The sequence below is a fragment of the Phyllostomus discolor genome, chromosome 12, assembly GCF_004126475.2.
Source record: "Phyllostomus discolor isolate MPI-MPIP mPhyDis1 chromosome 12, mPhyDis1.pri.v3, whole genome shotgun sequence".
NCBI classification, from domain to species: Eukaryota; Metazoa; Chordata; class Mammalia; order Chiroptera; family Phyllostomidae; genus Phyllostomus; species Phyllostomus discolor.
Window position 1 is genome coordinate 15271369 of NC_040914.2, and position 22197 is coordinate 15293565.

General features: G+C 42.9%; 1 protein-coding gene and 1 pseudogene across 1 annotated transcript; both read left to right on the forward strand.

Moving 5' to 3' along the window:
* The first annotated feature begins 1308 nt into the window (after positions 1 to 1308).
* On the forward strand, positions 1309 to 3918 carry TEX101 (testis expressed 101). The gene is made up of 5 exons (XM_036012216.1): positions 1309 to 1522; positions 1666 to 1806; positions 1920 to 2099; positions 3260 to 3388; positions 3545 to 3918. Exons 1-5 carry the CDS (start codon positions 1459 to 1461, stop codon positions 3772 to 3774), a joined length of 744 nt encoding a protein of 247 aa, XP_035868109.1. The 5' UTR covers positions 1309 to 1458; the 3' UTR covers positions 3775 to 3918.
* Positions 3919 to 4047: 129 nt separating this feature from the next.
* Positions 4048 to 5118, forward strand: LOC118497662 (annotated as a pseudogene).
* The last annotated feature ends 17079 nt before the right edge of the window (positions 5119 to 22197 follow it).

Sequence of the window (22197 nt, forward strand, 5' to 3'; positions counted from 1 at the left end):
AACTCACAGAAATAATACTAAGTTTGAAAGTACACAACAGGCATGTTATTTCATGTTACATCCAGTAAGTTTATATACACACATACAGGAATGAAACAATTTTCAGCCATGAACAAGAAATCAGAATGACAGGTCTGGTTCATGGTACCGACACAGACACGTGGGTTACACATAACGGTGGCCTGTGCCTTCACACAGTAACTGCTCATGCGCACACTCAGGGGTGCTGGAAATAACGCCGAGGTCGGCATTCCTCTCTTCAGCTTCCAGAAGGCGATGGACTACAGGACTGGTGCCGTGATGCGATTAGAGGATGGCTCCTGGGCTGAGCAGGAGCCACTGCCAACTAAAGAGTGAGGAGGTCAGATTGAGGAAGCCAGTGGCTCTGACTTCTGCGTGGGAGCTGGAGCCAGCCTGGAACCCTGAGAGGCCGTTTGGCCAGGGAGAAAACTTCTTCAGTGTGTGAGGGCCAAAGGTTTGACTGCCTGGTGTGACTGGGGAAGTAGAAGTGCCATTGCCCAGAAAGAACAGAGTAAGCGAGGTTGTTTGCTGATGTGCTGCTACTTGCTGCATTGCACTCTGCACGCTGTGAATGCAGAGAACTCCACCACGACCCGCGCGAGCTTATCCACCACCCTGTATTTTGCGCATGCGTGCTTTTCCGAGCCTGCTGGGGCCCACGAAGTCTGGCGTTCCTCTGAGCTCACCCAATGAGCTCATCGGACGCTTCTGCTTGGCCAATGGAGCATCGAGTGACCTGGGGGGGCTGGCGAGGAGGGCTTGCGTCACCCAGCCGTTAAGAGAAGGTCAGGTGGGGGCAGAAGGGGCATTCGAGGAGGCACTCTCAGCATCGTTAGATTCCTGTGAGGTTCTCTGGAAGCCAGAGGGAATTCGGTGCTTTAAAAACCCAAAGGGGGCTGGGAACCCAGATTCCTGGATCCTGGGGAAAGAGGGGGGGGGGGGGGCGGCGGGGGGAGGGGCGGGGGCTGGGCCACTGAACCCAGGCTCTGGGGCCCCTGGGGAGGACAGGGCCGGGGTCTCAGAATGCGGGGTTCTGGCGGGTGCCGGGCCGTGGTCTGGGACACCTGGGCCTTGGAAGAGCAGCAGAGGTTCGAGCCTGGACGCTGAGTCCGAAGGAGGAGGGGCCTCTGGGCGGGACTCCGGGGTCCTGGGGTTGGGCAGCCTCTGTTTGCTGAACGCCTGGCCTTCCCGGGAGCAGGTGGCTGGGCCTGGGAATCCCAGCGGTGGAAACTGAGGCCCAGTGAGCTAGTGCGCGTGCGCACGCCCACACAGCAGTTAGGGGCGAGCTGACTTCTGGGCTGAAGCTCACCAGGCCCTGAAGCCCGTGCTTGCCAGGACCTAGATTTGGTCTGGTGCTACGGGGTTGACAGCTTCCTCTCCTGCATCCAGTCGCACGCAGGTCCTCATCAGCTCTTGCAAACCTCTCTGGAAGGAGCCATGGGTCCCCAGCCCACCCAGGGTTTGCTGTTCCTCTTTCTCCTCGGAGCCTCCTCCTTGACTAGTATGTGTGGGGGAGGTGGGGGGAGGGGTGGGGAGCGGGGTCACAGGAGGGATTTCTGCTAAAAAAAAAAAAAAAAAAAAAAGGTGTGATTTGGGCCCCACAGAGAAGGGCAAGGGTTTATCTTTATCTCATTTTCTCCCCAGTGGCACAAAATTTCTATTGTCACAAGGGTATAGCCATGAGCGTGGAAGATGATCCGAGCATGTTTGACTGGAGCACAGAGAAATTTGAGACTTGTGACAATGGATCGCTTTGCCAGGAATCCCTGCTGATTGTTAAATCAGGTAGAATGAGAAGGGCCCTTGGGTTGGGTGGGAGGAGGGTCAGCGTGTTCCCCTCCCCTCAGGCCAAACATGAGGCCTGCCATCCCAGGTCCTTCCCTCTTGTCTCATAACAGGGCCCAAGACAGCAATTGTAGCGACGAAGGGCTGCATCTCCGACGAGAATCCGGCAATAACGTTTGTCCAGCACTCCCTACCCCCGGGCATCATGGTGGTCTCCTCCAGCCACTACTGTGAGCTCTCCAATTGCAATGACAGAGCGAACTTACCTGATTTATGGAGTGAAATTCTCCCAGGTACCTTGAGAGAGGAGAGATGGGTTTATAGAGAGAAACTCTATAAACCTCTGAAGAGATTGTAGGTCTTCCTTCTTTGTGGGTTTTTTTTCCCAGATTATTATTTATTTATTTATTTATCTATTTATTTATTTTTCAAGACAGTTTACCTTCAGTATTACTTTGTATTAATTTTGGGTATACAGCATAGTGGTTAGACAATGGTATACTTTACAAAGTGTTCCCCTAATATCTCAAGTACCTGCCCAGCACTCCTTTTTTGTTCTTACTTGGCTTAGGTCCAAGTGGGCCATACACAAAAGGACTTCAGAACTTTTGCTTGTCTTTCTTTTTCTAAATTGTTACCTTGGGGTCTAAACACTGCTCAGACCTGAGGGTCGTCAGTGAAGGCCTGGGTATAAATTGGGTTTTGTGTTACTAAAAAAGATGTCAGTGGAGGTTCCTGAAGAGGGTGGTAGCGTAATCAATACAACAAGTTATTGCTTCCCAATTGCCATGTGAGCACAGCCCACTTCCCCCATTTGGCCTAGCCTTTCAGCTCATTTCCTCCTCTTCCCTCTCTTATTCATTGTGTTCTAGCTGATACTAGTATTCAAAATATTTGACAACAGAGATGGTAGCGGCCAATCAGAATGGACGCTGGCTATAAAAACCAGTCCAGCCCCACATGTGCCTACCAGCTGAATGTCAACACTGCATTTTCTCACAATTTCCCATATTCCTTTGCTCTTTTCACCCAACCCCCATTTCCACACAGCTAACCCCTCTTCATCCTCCAGCTCAGCCCAGTCTCCACTCTGAAAATACTACCAGATTCTTTTAGATAGTTATGTCCTCCTTTAAGCCTTCGCTCTTATACCTAAGACATGGTGCCTACTGAGTAGTATTGTAATTCATTGCTTACATGTCTTTTTCCTCCTAGACAACAATCCTAAATGGAACTGTCCTCCTCATCTCTGTATCTCCACACCTAAGTACAGAGTGTGGAAGTCATGCTTTGGCAGCAAAGAAAATCAGTTGGAAAAGAGTTGGGAGGTGACATTAACAGGCCTTGATTAGACTGGCATCAGCAGGAAAGACTTGGGGAAGAGAAGGAGGCAAGGACAGACAACTCCAGAAGCAGGACATACTCTTAATTGTCCCTCTCTTTCCCCTTCCAGCTTCCAATGGGTCAGAAACCCTCCACTGCCCAACCTGTGTGGCTTTTGGGACCTGTCTGAATGCGCCTTATCTCCCCTGTCCCAATGATACAAATAGATGCTATCAAGGAAAACTTCAGGTGGCTGGAGGTAAACTGAACATCTGATGGTTTCAGAGGCTGTAAAACTAGATACATGAGTGGATCCCAAGAGGTTCTGACACTCAGGGGCCCAGGAATGAGGGACTAGATTCCTCTCTGATTTCCTAAAGCATCTCTGTGTCTCCCATCCTTCCTTGTTCCATAGGAGACATCGACTCAACTTTAGAGGTCAAAGGCTGTACATCCATAACTGGCTGCAGGATGATGTCTGGGATCTTCACAATAGGACCCATGTATGTGAGGGAAATATGTCCATACCAAACTCTCATTGAGCCCCGCAAGGTTGAAAATGGAGCCAACTGGCTTCCCATTTCAGCTGGGAAGTTAGAGCTACTGCTGCTGCTGTTGCTGCAGTTGCCAGTCCATTGTTCCTGAAGAGACATCTGTCCCAAGTCACAGGACACCTCTTTGGACTGGGAGCCTTCTGATTGCTGGTCATCAAAAGTTGGAGACTTGAAGAACAGAGAATTCCTGTGAATGTATTTGATGTTTCTAATAAAGTTTCTGCTATATTTGGTATATGCCCCAAGATTCAAAGTGGATTTTAGTGTTGAAAGTGCCTTTAAAATTAATCTTCTCCAACCCATACCTTTTTTAGAAAGAATCAGAGATCTGTAAAACTTTAATGAGTTCCACATATTACACACTATGGGCAAAACCAAGGCCAGAACTTTGATATCCTGATCTAAGTCTGGTTTTCCTTTCACTTAATAGGCTACCTTCTCTTGCTACCTGAACAAGAGACTAGGATTGACCTTCAGAGCACTCTCAGCCCAAACTTAAGGCCAAAGTTGACTGTTAGGGGTTCTAGAGTTTCCCTGGGAGGTATGGCAGAATGAGAAAAATCAGACTCCAAATTCTTCTATTATAATGGGCCCCATTTCCCTAAGTCCATCTATCCCTTGCCCACTTTACATCATTCCTTCCCTTCTCTGCTGCCTACTGAATGCTTCTTCAGTGGACAGAGGAAACTTAGGAGGGAGCTGAGCCTGAGACTATTGGGGGAAAGACTTTTTTTAGATTCTCATGCATATATATATATATATATATATATATTTACTCATTACTCAAGAATACACATAATCTATCTTATTGCAAAAGACTTAGAGCTCTTTGCTGTATCTGCTAGATATGAGGATGCGGACCATCCTCAGAATCAGACTGTTGACATTCCAGAAAATGTCAATGTCACTCTGAAGGAATACATGGTTATTTTGAAGGGCCCCAGAGGCTCCATGCAGAGAGACTTCAATTACATCAATGCAGAGCTCAGTCACCTTGGAAAGAAAAAGAAGAAGCTTTGGGTTGGCAAATGGTGGGGAAATGGGAAGGAACTGGCCACTTTTCACACTATCTGCCGTCATGTACAGAACATGTTCAAGGGTGTCACACTGGGCTTCCATTACAAGATGAGTCTGTCTGCCTTCAACCTCCCATCAACATCGTTATTCAGGAGAATGGTTCTCTTGTTGAAATCTGAAATTTCTTGGAGGAAATATACACCTGCAGTGTTTCAATGAGGTCAGGCATTGCTTTTTCAGTGTCTCAAGCCCAGAAAGATGAGTTCATTCTTGAAGGAAATGACACTGAACTTGTATGAACTTGTTTTCAGCTGCTTTGATCCAACAAACCCCAACAGTTAAAAATAAGAATACCAGAAAAAATTTGGATAGTAACTGTGTTTCTGAAAAAGGAACAGTTTAGCAGGCTGATGAGTAAGATCTAAGCTGTTTGGCTATAGAAACATCAAGGTGCCAGGTGATTCCTCAGACTTATTTGTGATATTTTAAAGATGTGATAAAATCCATGTACTAATTAGGGCAGGGGGAACAGATTTTGATACAGGAGCTGTATAGAACAAAGCAAAAGATAGAGAGAGTAAAAGGAAACAGACTTTTTTTCTTTCCAAAAGACTACTTTGGCCTAACTGGGTAGCTTAGTTGGTTAGAGTATCACCTCAGTACACCAAGGTTGCAGGTTCAATCCCCAGTCAGGGCACTTAATGAATGCATAAATAAGTAGAACAAAAAAATTGATCGATTGATCTCTCTATTCTCTCTGTTTCTCCCTATCTCTGAAAATCAATTTTTTTTATTTCAATCATTGTTCAAGTACAGTTTTCTCCCCCCTACTCCCGTTCCAGCCCCTCCACCCAACCCTCCCCCCTTCCCCCCATTACCCCCCACCCCTAGTTTTTGTCCATGTGTCCTTTAAATTTGTTCCTGTAATCCCTACCCATTCTCCCCTGAAATTCCCTCTTCTCTCCCCTCTGGCCACTGTGAGACTATCCCCTATGAAAATCAATTTTTTAAAAAAGATTTCTTTTTAAAAAAAAACAGCTTTATTGAGATTTAATTGATGTACAGTAAACTGAACTGAGGATGGGAGGTGGGGCTTTTAATGTGAACTGTTGGCCTCTCCCTCAAAGGGCAGGGGAGTTTGGCCATAGGATATGCCTGCCAAGTTCTTTCTAGAAAGTTGTCTAGTTGTAACTAGCTATTTGAGTTAAAACTCCACTCCAGCTAATACTTGATGTTTGTCCCTAAGCATCCAGTTCCCCATCGTGTCAGTTTGCTGAATCTCTCTAAAGAAGGAGAAGCAAAAACAAAATTTTAACTTAATTAGGGGAATATAAGTTTGGAAAACAATAGGCATCCAAAGCTATGCTAGTAAATGTTATTTGGGACAAAAAAAAAAGCTAAAACAAAAAAAAAAAAACCAACAACAACAAAAAAAGCCAAGTAAAACCCTGGCTGATACAGCTCAGTTGATTGGGCATCATCCCACAAAGTGAAAGGTCTCCAGTTCGATTCCCATTTAGGGCACGTACCTATGTTGCAGGTTCAATCCCTGGTTGGGGCACATACAAGAGGCAACCAACCAACATTTCTCTCTTGCATCAATATTTCTCTCCCTCTCTTTCTCCCTCCCTTTCCCTCGCTCAAAAAAGTTAATTAATTAATTAAACTTTTCTTTTAAACAAGCTAAGTATTTCCACAGGACGCTTGCTTTCTAATGGCTCTGAAGACAGTTGCAGGAGAAATTCCTGAGTAAACAAAGGGAGGACACAATATTCAAAAATTCACTCAAAGAACTTCATGCAGCATCTATAGATTTCCCAGGTCACAAACTCAAGTGTGCAGATTTCCAAATATTTTAATGCAAGCATATAATATATAACTTTTTACATATTTTCATTTTTTCCACAATTTTTTATTGTTGTTCAAGTACAGTTGCCTCCATTTTCCCCCTACACCAGCCATCCCCACTTCCCACCCTTGATCCTACACCCCTTTGGTTTTGTTCATGTTCCTGAAAACACTTCTTCCTTTCCTCCCCATTGGCCCCTCCCACTTCCCCTCTGGTTACTGTCAGTTTGTTCTTAATTTCAATGTCTCTGGTTGTATTTCGCTTGCTTGTTTGTTTTGGCGATTAGGTTCCACTTATAGATGAGGTCATACTGTATTTGTCTTTCATTATCTGGCTTGCTTTACTTAGCATAATGTTATCCAGATCCACCCATGCTGTTGAGAAGAGTGGGAGCTCCTTCTTTCTTTCTGCTGTATAGAATTCCATTGTGTAAATGTACCAGAGTTTTTTTGATCCATTCATTTACTGATGGGCACTTAGGTTGCTTCCAGCACTTAGCTATTGTAAATTGTGCTGCTATGAACATTGGGATGCATAGGTTCTTTTGAATTGACGTTTCCAGGTTCTTAGGGTATAATCCCAGCAGTGGAATTGCTGGGTCAAAAGGCAGATCCATTTTTAGTTTTCTGAGGAAATTCCATACTGTTTTCCACAGTGGCTGCACCAGTCTGCATTCCCACCAACACTGCATTCGGGTTTCGTTTTCTACATGTCCTCACCAGCACTTGTTTGTTGATTTATTGATGATAGCCATTCTTACAAGTGTGAGTATGTCATTGGGTTTTAATTTGCACTTCTCTGATGATTAGTGACGTTGAGCATCTTTTCATATGTCTGTTAGCCATCTGTACTCAGGTCCTCTGCCCAGTTTTTAATTGGACAGTTTGTTTTTTTAGGTGAGTTGTATGAGCTTTTTATAAATTTTGTATCAGGTGCATCATTGGCAAATATCTTCTCCCATTCAATAGGTTGTCTTTTTTTGTTTTGTTGATGGTTTCCTTTGCTGTGCAAAAACTTTTTATCTGATGCAGTTCTATTTGTTTATTTTTTCTTTTGGTTCCCTTTCTCAAGGAGATACATCAGAAAAAAGTATTGCTAAGAGGAATGTCCAAGATTTTACTGCCTACATTTTCTTCTAGGGGTTTTATGATTTCAAGTCTTACATTTAAGTCTTGAATAAATTTTGAGTTTATTCTTCTATATGTTGTAAGAAGGTGATCTAGTTTCATTTTTTGTGTATATGTCCAATTTTCCCACACCATTTATTGAACAGAATTTTCCATTGTATACTCCTGCCTCTTTTGTCATAGATCAGCAATTTCCAACCTTTTCCATCTCATAGCACACATAAACTAATTGCTAAAATTCTGTGACATACAAAAAATGTTTTGCCAACCTGACAAAAAAATTGGCATAATTTTGATTCATTCACAATAGACATTTATTGTTATATTAGCTGTTGTCTTTTTTTTAATTTGACAATCTAAGGGAAAAATGGGTCAGTGCTTCTGACTAAAGTCAAGTATTGCATATTTTAAAAGTTCTTGCAGTACACTGGTTGACAATCACTGTCATAGATTAATTCACCATATAGATGCATGTTTATTTCTGGGCTCTCTATTCTGTTCCATTGATCTATACATTTGTTTTATGCCAGTACCATCCTAATTTTATTACTATAGCCTTGTAGTATAGGTTGATATCAGGTTGTGTGATACCTCCAACTTCGTTCTTCTTTCTCAAGATGACTGTGGCTATTCAAGGTCTTTTGTGATTCCATATATACTTTTGGTTTAGTTCTGTGAAAAATGTCATTGGTATTTTGATTAAAATTGTGTCAAATCTATAGATTGTTTTTCTCCATTAAGCTTTGGGTAGCATTGACATTTCAGTGCTACCCAAAGAGAGGGAGTGTTTCTCTCCCTTTCTTTCACCCTCCCTTCCCCTCTTTACAAATAAATAAATAAAATATTTTTAAAAAAAAGAAAAAAACTGGAAAAGATACAAATAAATAGAAGAATATACTGTGCCCATGGGTAGAAGAGTAAATATCACACACCCTACTGGGAACCTGGCCTGCATCCCAGGCATGTGCCCTGACTGGGAATTGAACTGGCAACCCTTTGGCTCTTAGGCAGGTGCTCAGTCCACTGAGCCATACCAGCCAGGGCTCATTTTTTTTCTTTAGTATCTTATAATCCTCTGAGTACAGGTATTTTACTTTCTTAGTTGAACTTATTCCTAGGCCTGGCTGGTGTGGCTCAGTGGATTGAACACCAGCCTGAAAACTAAAGGGTTGCTGGTTCAATTCCCAGTCAGGGCACATGCCTGGGTTGCTGGCCAGGTCCCCAGTAGGTGGTGCGCAAGAGGCAACCACACAATGATGTTTCTCTCCCTCTCTTTCTCCCTCCCTTCCCCTCCCTACAAATAAATAAATAAAATCTTTTTTTAAAGTTTATTTTTAGGTATTTTTTTAAGATTTTATTTATTTATTTTTAGAGAGGGAATGGAGGGAGAAAGAGAGAGAGAAAAACATCAATGTGCGGTTGCTGGGGGTCATGGCCTGCAACCCAGGCATGTACCCTGACTGGGACTCGAACCTGCGACACTTTGGTTCTCAGTCCGCCCTCAGTCCACTGAGCTATGCCAGCCAGGGGGTATTTTATTTTTTGATGCAATTGTAAATGAGATTGTATTCTTAGTTCCTTTTTGATAATTCACTATAGTGTATAAAAAATGCAACAAACTTCTGAATATATATTTTGTATACTGCTGCTTGACTGAATTCATTTATCTGTTCTAGTAGTTCTTTTAGTGGAATCTTTAGGGTTCTCTATATACAGTATCATGTCATCTTCAAATAATGACAGTTTTACTTCTTCCTTTCCAATTTGGGTGCCTTTTATTTCTTCTTCTTATCTGATTGCTTGAATAAGTAAAGTGGACATCCTGCCTTGTTCCTGACCTTAAAGGAAACCCTCTCAGTTTTTCCCTGTTGAGTATGATGTTAGCTGTAGGTTTGTCATATGTGGCCTTTATTATATTGAGGTATGTTGACTCCCATTTTGCTGAGAGTTTTTATCATAAATATGTACAGGATTGGCAAATGCATTTTTCTACATCTATTGATATGATCAAACAACTTTTGTCCTTCATTTTGTTTATATGGCATATCAAGTATTGATTTGTGGATATTGAAATATTCCAGTATCTCAGGAATAAATCTCTGTTGATCATGATGTATTATCTTTTTAATATACTACTGAATTTGGTTTACTAATACTTTGTTGAGGATTTTTGCATATATTCATATGTTCATCAGAGATATTGGCCTATAATTTTCTTTCTTTGTAGTGTCTTTATCAGGTTCCAGAATTAGGATAAAGCTGACCTCATAAAAGGAGCTTGGGAGTCTTCCTTCCTTTTGAATTTTTTGGAATAGTTTGAATATAAGTGTTAGTTCTTCTTTGAATGTTTGGTAAAATTCACCTGTAAAGCCATCCAGTTCAAGACTTTTGTATGTTGGGAGTTTTTTCATTACTGCCTCATATTGTTGATTGTAATTGGGCTTTTCAGAATTTCTGTCTCTTCTTGTTCAGTCTTGGAAGATTGTATGTTTCTGGGAATCTATCCAGTTCTTCCAGATTGTCCAATTTGTTAACAGAGTGGTTTGTAATATTTTGTTATAATTCTTTGCATTTCTATGGTGTCAGTTTTTATTTCTCCCCTTCATTTCTAATTGTATTTATCAGGGTCCTCTCTCTCTTTCACTTTGTGAGTCTTGTTAAAAGTTTCTTAGCCTTAGTCTTGTTTATCTTTTCAAAGAAACACATCTTGGTTTCATTGATCTTAGGTATTATTTTTTAGATTCTATTTCACTTATTTCCACTCTGATCTTTATGATTTGCTCCCTTCTACTCACTTTGGGCTTTGTTTGCTGTTCTTTTTATAGGTCCCTTAGGTGTAATGTTAGACTGTTTGAGATTGTTTTTGTTTCTTGAGATAGGCCTCTACTGCAATGAATTTCCCTCTTAGAGCTGCTTTTGCTGTGTCCCCCTACATTTTGGGTTGTGGTATTTTCATTTTCATTTGTCTCAAGGTTATTTTGCTGTCTTCCTTGATTTCCTTGTTGACTCATTCATTGTTTAGTAACATGCTATTTAGCCTCCAAGTGTTTCTGTATTTTTTCAGTTTTTCCTTGTAATTAATTCTTTGTTTCACATCATTGTGGTAAGAGAATATGCTTGATATGATGCCAATTTTCTTAGACTTATTGAGACTTGTTTTGTGGTTTAACATATGGTCTATCCTAGAAAATATTCCATGTGTAATTGAAAAGAACATAAATTCTGCTTTGAGGTGAAATGCTCTGAATATATCAATTAAATCTATCTGGTCTAATGTGCCACTTAAAGCTGTTGTTTTCTTGTTGATTTTTTGTCTGGAAGAATTTATCTACGTGTTGATTTCAATAGGATGATAAAGTTCCCTACTGTGCCTATATTACTGTCTATCTCTCCTTTTATGTCCATCAAAATATATAGGTGCTTTATATATTTAGGTGCTCCTGTGTTGGATGCAAAATTCTTTACAAGAGAAATATCCTCTTGCTGGATTGATCCCTTCATCATTATGTAATTATTATAGTATTTTTAAGTATATTTTGTCTGATATGAGTATTGTTACCCCAGTGTTTTGGGTTTTTTGGTTCATTTAAATGAAATATATTTTTCTAGCCATTTACTTTCAGTCTGTCTATGGGACTCTTGTGAATGGCAAATATATGGGTCTTGTTTTCTTATCCATTCCGCTACCCTATATCTTTTGATTAGAGCATTTAAGCCATTTACATTTAAAGTGATTATTGTTTGTTATGTATTTACTGTCATTTTATTATACATGTTTATGTTCCACATTTTTTATTTCTTTTTAAATAAGTCTTTTAACATTTCTTAGTGATGATCTCCTTTAGCTTTTTTCTAGTCTGGGAAGCTCTATATTTCTCCTTAAATTTTTGATGATAGCCTTGCTGGGTAGAGTAGCCTTGGTTGCTGGTTGTTGCTTTTCATCATTTTGAATATTGCATACCAGTTCCTTCTGGTGTGAAATGTTTCTGTTGAGAAATCAGCTGACAGTCTTATGACAAGCTCCCTTGTAGGTAATTGTCTCTCTCTTGCTGCTTTTAAGATTCTCTCTTTGACTTTAACCTTTGTCATTTTAATTATGATGTGTCTTGGTGTGGGCTTCTTTGGGTTGATCTTGTTTGAGACTCTCTGTGCTTCCTGGACTTATGTGTCCAGAACTTTTATCCTCACCAGGTTAGGGAATATCTTAGTCATTACTTTTTCAAATAGTTCTCAATCCCTTGTTCTCTCTCTTCTTCTGGCACCCTTATAATGTGAATGTTGTTGTGCTGCATATTGTCCCAGAGGTTCCTTAAACTATGCTCAATTTTTTTAAATTATTCGTGTTGCTCTTACTGGATGTTTTCTGCTACCTTGTCTTCCAAACTGCTAATTCAATCTTTTGCTTTATCTAGTCTACTGTTAATTTCTTCTAGTGTGTTTTTTATTTAAGATATTGTATTCTTTGCTTGTGACTGGTTTTTTACGGTTTTTATAGTCATTTCATGCTGTTGGAGTTCTTACTAAGTTCATTGAGCATCCTTATAACCATAGTTTTGAATTCTTTACCTTGTAGCTAACATGCCTTTATTTCATTTAGTTCTTTTTCTGGGAGTTTCTCCTGTTCTTTCATTTGAGGAGTGTTTCTTTGTCTCACCATTTGCCTGCCTTGCTGTATTTGTGTTCATGTTTTAGGAGATCCTCTATGTCTCCCAGTCTTTGTATGGTGGCCTTATGTAGTAGGTGTCCTACGGGGCTCAGTGGTGCAGTTTCCCCAGTCATCTGAGCTAGTTTCTCCAGCAATGTCCTTATTGTGGGTTATGTAAACTTCCCTGTTGTATGTTAGTCTGGATGGCTGTTGGTCCATCTGTGGCTGGGGTTGGCCCTCAGACTGACTGACTGTTAGGTTTTACCCCAATGAAGTGTATCAACTGTTATGCAGGGCTGTACCTACAAAACTGAATTCACCCCAAAACATTTAGGTACATGCTGAGATCTCCATTTGGGTGTGCCACTTGTGGGGCTAATCAGGTCATGCTTTGATGTGGTCCAAAGCCAGCCATCAGGTGTATTGCTTTGGGGATGTCTTGGGAGGGACTCTGGTCCAGGCTAATGTCAGACTCCCTATGGCCAGCTCTGGGCTACCTTTTGAGCTACAAAGAGATCACAGTTGGGAGCTGCCTCTGCTGGGTACACCTAGCAGGAGGGGCCAAGCTGTGTACCAAGGCCAGCTTCCACCAGGACTGAGCCTGGGACAGGTCAGCAAAAGGCCCAAGGCATCCCGAGATTTGCCTCCACTTGCTTGTTACCTGTTAGGTTCAACCTCTGAAAGAGCCACTGGTGGTATCTGTGTTGCTTAAAGGAGATTCTAAGTCACCAGACAGGGTGAGTGGTGTTTACTAGGTTGTTACTTGGCACCAATCCTGGGTCTGAGGCCACTTAACAAAAGTCTCAGGGTACTCCAAGGCCAGCTGCCATCTACCTGGGGCTTGTGGGCCTTTACAATGGTCAGAGTCTCAGTGAGTCATCAGGATGGGGCCAGTAGAGTTAATCAGACTAAAACAGACTAAGATTGGGTTGTGCCGAGGGAGGGCTCTGCATAGGAAAAATGATACACAGGGAAAAATGGCTTTTGCCCCAATGCCACACAGTTCATTCTCTCCCTGTATCACCTCTGATAGCCCTGAGTTTGCCTGGACCTCCTCAAGATTCTTCCATAAAAGTCTGCAACACAGGCACAGGCACAGGCTGCCTACAGGTAGCTGATTCCTCTGCAGGGCAGAAGGTTGACAGGGCAGGGCCACAGGGAGTTTGGAGAGTGGTGCTAGTGCATTCTTTCAGGCTGATGCCATACAGAGGGGAGTGGTTGACCCAGAAAAGATGACGCCTGTGAGCAGTGTGAGCAAGGGACTCAGCACAGAGACATTAATGATTGTTCTTCCAACCCTTTCCCTGATGCCACACAACACAATCTCTCCCTTATGACTCCCAGTTTGCTCTGAGCCTCCCTTCATCAGAGCTCAGGGTGAGCACCTATGAATGAGCTTTCTGTGATGGCTCTTTAAACAGGTGCTTGGGTTTCTGGCAGTCTCCCATCTTACCCTGGCAGATGGAATCCCAGATGATTTTCACAGCCAGATATTATGTGGGCTCCTCTTCCTGGCACTGGTGCTTTGGGCAGGGGAGTTCAGCGTGGGGTTGAGACCCCACAGTCCAATATCCCTTCAGATTACCAACCTCCAGCCCTTTTTGTGTTTCTGCCCTTCCTACTAGTCTCAGTGTGGCTTCTTTTTATATACTTAGTTATAAGACCTGTTCAGCTCATCTTCAGTTGGTTATTCAGGTTGATCATTCTATAATTCCATTGTAATTCTGATTTTGTCCTGAAAGGAGGTAAATTCCACCAACTCTGCCACTGTCTTGGATACTCTAAATGACCCTTTCTTGTTTAAATTGAAGTAAAGATGGAGAGAATTGTTATACCAAAAAAAATTAATTTCATGTTTGGTGATCTGCCAGACCCCAATCCATCACATTTGTTCTTGCTGTCACCAATAAACCAAACGGCGTCTTCCTGACACAGCAAAATCTCTTGGACTGTGACAGATTTTTCTCCTCCTCTTCCCTACTCCCAGACCCAGCATTTACCTAAGGAAGCTGCCATGACTTGCTAGTAATCTGTGAAGGGTTCCTTTCTATGGTAATCAGAAGTGCATTCTTGTATCATTTCTCTTAAATTTTGCAATGAAGAGTGTAGATGTGGCATGTTATAATATCCAAATATTTTTTGGCATTATCACAAAAGTGGTCTTCCATGTTTTTTCACATCCTAAGCCAAAATCAGAACCTCAGTATGTGTTTTTAGCCTGGGGAAGCTCTCTCTGGTCCTAGTCAAATACCACTCTCACCTGCCTTGACTTCACACCTTCAGAATCACCTTCTATTTACACTACCTTTCCTTGTTGTCAGCAGCAACCCACCCCCTGAAATGTCCCATCTTCATTTTATAATGTCACATGTGTCCACTGCCCTCCGCTCCATCCTTTCTGTCACTATCCAGTGCCTGGGTCTCATCCTTAACCACCTCACCTCTAATGACTTTTCTTTCTGTCCTTTTCCTCATTGTCAAAAGGCCATTGAAAATACTGACCTTTAGATCTCAATTAAATGCCTCCCAATAGTTCTGGGCAAGATGGAGACATAGGTAGAGACCCTTCACTTCCTCACACAACCAAAAGGAGCAAAACAACCAATCTGAAATCAATAAACAACCAAAAGCACCAGAAAAATCAAACTGCACAGAACTCTAACAACAAAGGAATTAAAGAAAAAATCAACTAGAACAACCAAACCGGTAAGGCAGTAGACAATGTGGGCCGACTCAGAAAAACTGCTGCAAAGCAGCCGACCTTGCAGGTGGGGCTGGCTGCCAGGCTGGGCAGGCTGCATGGGAGAGGCTGACTTAAGGGGACTCAGAGGTGTCTGTGGGCTACAGTGGTTGTGGCAGTAGGAGAAGCTCCCAGTCTCACACAAGAGAGTCCATTTAAAAGTGCACTAGAGGCAAGCAGGCAAGTCACACTGTTCCCTCTCTGGCCTCTCCCCCACAGACAGTGCCACAGAGCAGCTAAGAGGGTTGCCCTGCTGAGTGAAAACCTAAGGCCCCACCCCCTTACAACCTATCAGCTGTGCCAAGACAAAGAAATGTGGCTCAAATAAAAGAACAGAGTAAAACCTCAGAAAGAGAGCTAAGCAAGGAGGAGATCGCCAACCTATCTGATGGAGAAGTTAAAGCCCTGGTAATCAAAATGCTCACAGATCTGATTGAGCTTGGTCGAAAAATGAAAAAACAAAAGAAGGATACCCCAAAGTGAAATAAAGCAGAATGTTCAGGGAACCAACAGTGACAGGAAGGAAATCAGGACTCAAATCAATGATTTGGAACAAAAGGAAAAAATAAACATCCATCCACAACAGAATGAAGAGACAAGAATTCATAAAAGTGAAGAGACTCTTACAAATCTCTGGGACAACCTGAAACATTCCAATATCCATATTGTAGGGGTGCCAGAAGAAGAAGAGGAAGACCAAGAAACTGAGAACCTATTTGAACAAATAATGAAGGAAAACTTCCCCAATCTGACAAAGGAAATAGACTTCAAGGAAGTCCAGGAAGCCCAGAGGTCTCAAAGAAGTTGGACCCAAAGAGGAACACACCATCATTAAGTTACCCAAGATTAAATATAAAGAGAGAATCCTAAAAGAAGCAAGAAGAAAGGAGAGAAATACCTACAAAAGAGTTTCCATTAGACTATCAGCTGATTTCTCAAAAGAAACCTTGCAGGCAAGAAGGTCCTGGAAAGAAGTATTTGAAGTCATGAAAGGCAAGGACCTACATCCAAGATTACTCTATCCAGCAAAGTTTTCATCTAGGATGTAAGGCAGATAAAGTGCTTCCCAGATAAGGTCAAGTTAAAGGAGTTCATCATCACCAAGCCATTATTATATGAAATGTTAAAGGGACTTATCTAAGGAAAAGAAGATCAAAAATATGAACAGTAAAATGACAACTTACAACTATCAACAAATGAACCTAAAAGAAAAAAACAACAAAAACAAAAACTAAGCAAACTACCAGAACAGGAACAGAATCAGAGAAACGGATATCACATGGAGGGATTTCAGTGGGGAGGGGGAAGGGAAGAATAGAGGAGGAAAGATACAGGGAAGAAGAAGCATGGTTAGTAGGCATAAGGTAGATGGGGAGAGATAAAAAATGGTATGGGAAACAGAGGACTTGAAGAACTTATATGTACAACACATGGACATGAACTAAGGGGGAGGGGAATGCTGGAGGGTTGGGGGAGGGTGGAGGAGGGGAATGGGGGGAAATTGGGAAAACTGTAATAGCATAATGAATAAAAAATATTTTTTTTAAAAAAAGGCCTCCTGCAAAAACACTTACAACATAGAAGATGGTAAAGAATCTATGTGATGATAAAGTTTCCATTTCACTTGAAGTGGTAAAATATTGATTCTAAGTAGATTGTGAATAGTTAAGTATGAATATTATTACTACCCTAGAATAACCACTAAAAATGACACAAAAGGCCAATTATTAAAGACCAATTTTTTAAATATTTTATTTACTTTTAGAGAGGAGAAGGGAGGGAGAAAGAGAGGGAGAGAAACATCAGTGTGTGGTTGCCTCTTGTGTACCACCTACTGGGGACCTGGTCCACAACCCAGGCATGTGCCCTGACTGGGAACCAAACTGGCAACCCTTTGGTTAGCAGGCCAGCACTCAATCCACTGAGCAACACTGGCCAGGGCTAAATACCAATTATTAAAAGAACAATAATCAGATAAATTCTTTTAAAGCATGGACTAACTATATACTGTCTGCAAGAAATTCTTTGTGGCCACAAAGAGACAGGTAGGTTAAAAGTAAAATGATACAATTCACTTCTCCTAAAGGAGTGACAGAGACCAGATTTATCTTCCTACATGAAACAACCAAAAAAACACAACAAAATACATAAAATAATAGTTTTCAAGACACTTGTCATCAAGAAACAAAGGACAGTAATTCCCAAGAGACTGGAAAACAAAACAGGCAAACCCTATCATTACAGCAGCTATTTTGGGGAGTCTCTGGGCTATCGTATAGGAAAAGAGAACTCAAGTGGAGCCTGGAACCCTGTCCAAGCTGAGGATAATACGGAGTCAGAATCCAAGGAAATCAAGGTAGCTAGCGTGTGCTGGTCAGGACACCAGTGAGGAGCAAGCAGGAGAGAAAGGACTCCACAGGTCTGCAGACAGTCCGCTCAACCATGGGGCTGCTGATCACCCCACATGTGTGAGGAAACTAGCAGGACTGGGCTAACAGCAATCTGAGAGGACTGGAGGTCAGGCTGAGCACTGCCATAGGGCAGAGAATGAACAATGACTGTTCCCATCAGCTGGAATGAAAATATTCACAACTCACAAGGCACAGGACTCAGAAAGGTCTTGCTTCAGTAGTGGGGATAATTAGTCCCAGGGAAGCACTATTTCAGACCTGCTTCACAAGTTAGTAAAAGCAAGACCCCAGAGCATCAAAACTGTTTCCAAGTAGGTAAACTGAATTCTAGAACAAAGTTCAAGAATACTTCCAGGCCCTGGCCAGGTGGCTCGGTTGGTTAAAGCATCATCCGTACACCTAAAGGTTGAGAGTTCGGGCCACCATCAGCACACAAACCTAGGTCACGGCTTTGATCCTGGTCAGAGTGCATTGGGCAACCAATCAATGTCTGTCTGTCTCTCTCTCTCTCTCATCAATAAATATATGCTAGGGTGAGGATTTTAAAAAACGAAGAATACTCCCAGGACAACAACAATTCCTGGCACCAAATGAGGTAAAATTCACAATGTCCATGCTATGGTTAAGAAGAGAGACACACTGAGATGTCAGAGCCAGACCCTGGACAGACACTGAGGATCAGGAGCCACCACTAGATGCTAGGAAGAGTCTCAGAAGGAACATGAACTCTTTCATTTCAAACTTCTAGCCTCCAAATCTGGGGGAGAATGCATTTTTGGTTTTTTAAGCCAGCCACTTATGGTGCTCTGTTAACATCAGTCCCAGGAAACTAGTATTGCAGGAGTTTAACTTCATCCTTTCACATAGGGACAGCCCACTGTCCCAGCACCATTTACTTAAAAAATCTATTCTTTTGCCTACTGAATGGTCTTGGCACACCTGACAAAAGTCATTTGGCCATAAATGTGGAGGTTTATTTCTGGTCTTTCTGTTCTATATATCTATCGAAAGGTCAGAACCACAGTGTCTCCAGGACGCTGGCTTCACAGTAAGCTTTGAACTTGGGACATCTGAGTCTTCAATTTTGCTTTTCCATTTCAAGATGGTTTAAGTTATTTTAGGTTCCTTGCATTTCCATACAAATTTTAGGATCAGTTTGTCAATTTCTGCACAGATGACAGCTTGAGTTTTGATAAGGATTGAGTTGAATCTGTAGTGTTGCTGTCTTAACAATATTAAGTCTTCTAATCCATGACAACAGGAACTTCCCAGTTATTCAGATCTTTCTTAATTTTTCAACAACTTTTCATAAGTTTTATAAGTATAACTTTTGTGCTTTGGTGGTTGAATTTACTCCTATTTTATTATTTTTGATATTATTATACATGGAATTGTTTTCTTAATTTTGTTTTGGGGCTATTCATTGCTAAACTATAAAAATAGTGATTTTTTAATTTATTTGGCAGCCTACAATGTTGTGTAGGAGTCATACCTTTCCCCCTCTATGTATGAGTCATGCTTTCTTGTATCATGGTATGTCTCCACTTTTTTTTTTTTGAAACCTGGACATGTTCTATAACATGCAGCCCCAACTCTGGACACTTATTACTACTTGCCCAGGGCTTGTGGTGGTAGTGGTTGTTTTCTGTTTGTTTAGGGACTTGGCAGCACTCTTTTGGGGATGTCGGTTTTCTCTGCAGGGAACCTCTGACACTGCTCCTCACGGCACCTCCCCAGGGGCACAGTCACCCTGGAGAGACAGCATGGAGCAAGGCCGTGTGTCTGTCTGTCCCCCTGTCTCTCCATTAAGCTGTCTGCCTTTGTTGTTATCACACCCCCCTGTTGGGATATTCTATTGTTTTCAACAGTGCCCTGGGACATGACTTGCTTCTCAATTAAATTCAGGCAGGGGCTGTTTCCAAGGCCAAGCCTGGAGGTTGGTTCTGACCCAGCACCAACAGCTATCTCCACTCTTTCCCTAGTTATCTCTGGTTAAACAGCTGGCCTAGGGTTTCACCTGTCACAGAGCTACCAGGATCCTCTGCATGGCTTACCACCACCACCTCCATTGTCAACAAGAGGTCCCTTACTCATGAACTGCCCACCAGTCTGTTGCGAATGAAGTCACTTTCTGGAGAAGAACTTTGAAGCTCTCTGTTCTTCTGGGTTTTTTTTTTAATTAAAGTTATTGGGGTGGCATTAGTTAATAAGATCATATAGGTTTCGATTGTACATTTCTATGATGCTGGATCTGTATCTTGCACTGTGTGCCCACCACCTAAAGTCAAAATTATGTCAGAGGGAAGGAAAAGGGAGGGTGGAGGGGGGCCTAATATGTGGTGATGGAAGCTCTCTGTTCTTATCTGGATCTCTGAGCCACAGCTTGAGAGCTGGAGGCAAGGACAGTGGAGGGCTTTTCTCAGAACACCACTCTTGCCTTACGGACAGGGCACTGTGTCTCGGCCACCGGCCTGCAGTGACTGAGGAACACTGCAGATGGCTCGTCAAAACACGAGAAAAGTATACACACGGACAACCGAGTCCTGTAGAGAAATAGGGACAAAAGAGCCACTCTCTCTAGTGGAGAGTGCCCTGTTTTCCCACCCGAGAAGGCTTTTATTAAGAATACAGATACAGTTTGTGGATTACAGTCTGGCAGGGAAGATCAAAAGGAATTGGTAGCTTTCAAAGGTGCTAGTAGATCTCCCACTGGGATTCTGGGCTGAGAGTTTGTGTTTTATCACTTCAAAAGACTACAGGATCTAAAAGGCTAGTTTTGTTTCCTGCCCATGCCTTCATATTCTAATTCAATAACATCCTCCAGCAAGAAGATCTCACAGGATCTTGCATATTCTATGTCCCAGGCCTGATTACCCGGGGGGTCCACCGACTCTGGTCTAGGTTGCACTGCCCCTGTTATTTCCAAAGGCCTGAGTCGGGCAGAGGAGACAAAGGCAGCCAGGAGACTTGGATTTCTCACAACTAAGAACAAGGACTCAGGCTTTGACAAAGCCAAGGGGGCAGGGGTCAATGTTGATCACCCCTTCATTTCCACAGCCCCCTGAGTCTCTTCCCTGAGGCCTCCATGTGATCATGCCTGTCTTAGGCAATTCCCCCCTTTGAAAATCTTACCTGTCATTGGCTAACTGATCAAGCATAGGAGATCAGGCACAGAACAGGCAGCGTTCGTGCCAGGGAAATAAGTTTTGTCTCCTTAGTGGCTCCTGGTTTGGAGGTCTCTCACTCAGCCTAAGTCATGGGGGGGTTACAGCTTCCTGAGACCAGGCAGGGCAGACTCCAACAGCACTGGGCAGGGTTAGTAGCTTCTGGCCTTCTTGGCTTGCTTCTCCCAGCATGGAAAATCTTCCTACCAGCAGGCCAGGGCAACGCTGACAAAGAGCCCAGTATTCTGAGCCCACTTCGCTGGGTGGAGCCTAGGCCCCATGCATGACATTTGATGAGATCAGGTGCGTTCAGGGTGGTATGGCCGTAGACTGCATGACATTTGAGACTCAGTGCTGAGGGGATGGGTAAGGCTGACAGCTGGCCCCACTGGCGGGGATGCCACAGCCCTTGACTGGCAGATGGAAGAAGCAGAGCTTCTGGTTTGGGTTCCTCCCATTCATGTTACTTTCATCAGGCCCAGCTGGGGCAGGTGGTGGGCATTGGGGGCCTTTGTAGGTAGATCGCTGTTCTGATACTTAGTATATTTTCTTCTTTTAAATTTTTTAAAATATGTGTATTTTAGAGAGAGAGGAAAGAAGGGAGAGAGACAAACATTGATGTGAGAGAGAAACATGGGTTGGTTGCCTCCCACTTACATCCCCACCAGGGATCAATTCCCCAACCCAGGTATGTGCCCTGACAAGGAATCGAACCCCCTACCTCTGGTTTATGGGAGGATGTTCCAACGAACTGAGCCACACCGGCCAGGACATGATACTTAGTATATTTTCTCGAATAAATGTTTCTTTATAATCCATTTAGAGTGACAAATTTTTCCTGCTTCTCTGGGTCCACAAGAGGAGATTTCTAGGTTCCTTCACTGGGTAGCCCTCACAAGGCCTTCATTTTAAATTCTCGTCTCCATGACTAACCCCAATGGCCCAAAGGCCATGAATGGCAGCCTCACAGGTGACAATGGGTCCCACAGCCACTGACACATCTCTCCCCAGGCTGCTCAGGCGCCAGAGTACACATTCGGCTCTGGCTTCTAGGCCCTTTATTTCTGGCACCTGTGATTTTAACTGTGCCTCGTTCACACCCAGCTGTTTATGGAAAATACTTTTCCTAGAATATGTGTTTAAACAGACTTTTGAAAAATGTCTGAGGGCCTAGCATGTGTCAGGTTCTGCACTTCAGACTGACGCCAGGACAAACAGAGTCCACCCCATCCTCCCAATAATCAGTGTCCCCTGGGGAGATGCACCGTTGAGTTGCGAGCAGGGAGGGAAAGACTGGGAGAACACGACCAGAGATCCTTCTACTGGGGAGTCAGAGAAGAGCTCCAGAAAGAAAATGTTCTATGAAGTCAGGAAAGACACATAGTCTGTGGCAGGCACCCAACCTCAGGGACCCTCCCTGCCCCAGGGGCCTCCCCACACCTGTGCCATTCAGTCAAGCCCACAGAAAAGACAGATAGGATGTGTGTTGATGTTTCAGGGTCTGGGGGAGAAGGCCAGGACAGGAAGGTGTGGCATGATCTACCTGGTCGCACAGAGCCAC

Coding starts and splice junctions, on each gene's coding strand:
- TEX101 (XM_036012216.1), top strand. CDS start 1,459: ATGGGTCCCCAGCCCACCCAGGGTTTGCTGTTCCTCTTTCTCCTCGGA. Junction 1,523..1,665: donor CGGAGCCTCCTCCTTGACTA/GTATGTGTGGGG, acceptor TTTTCTCCCCAG/TGGCACAAAATTTCTATTGT. Junction 2,100..3,259: donor ATGGAGTGAAATTCTCCCAG/GTACCTTGAGAG, acceptor TTCCCCTTCCAG/CTTCCAATGGGTCAGAAACC.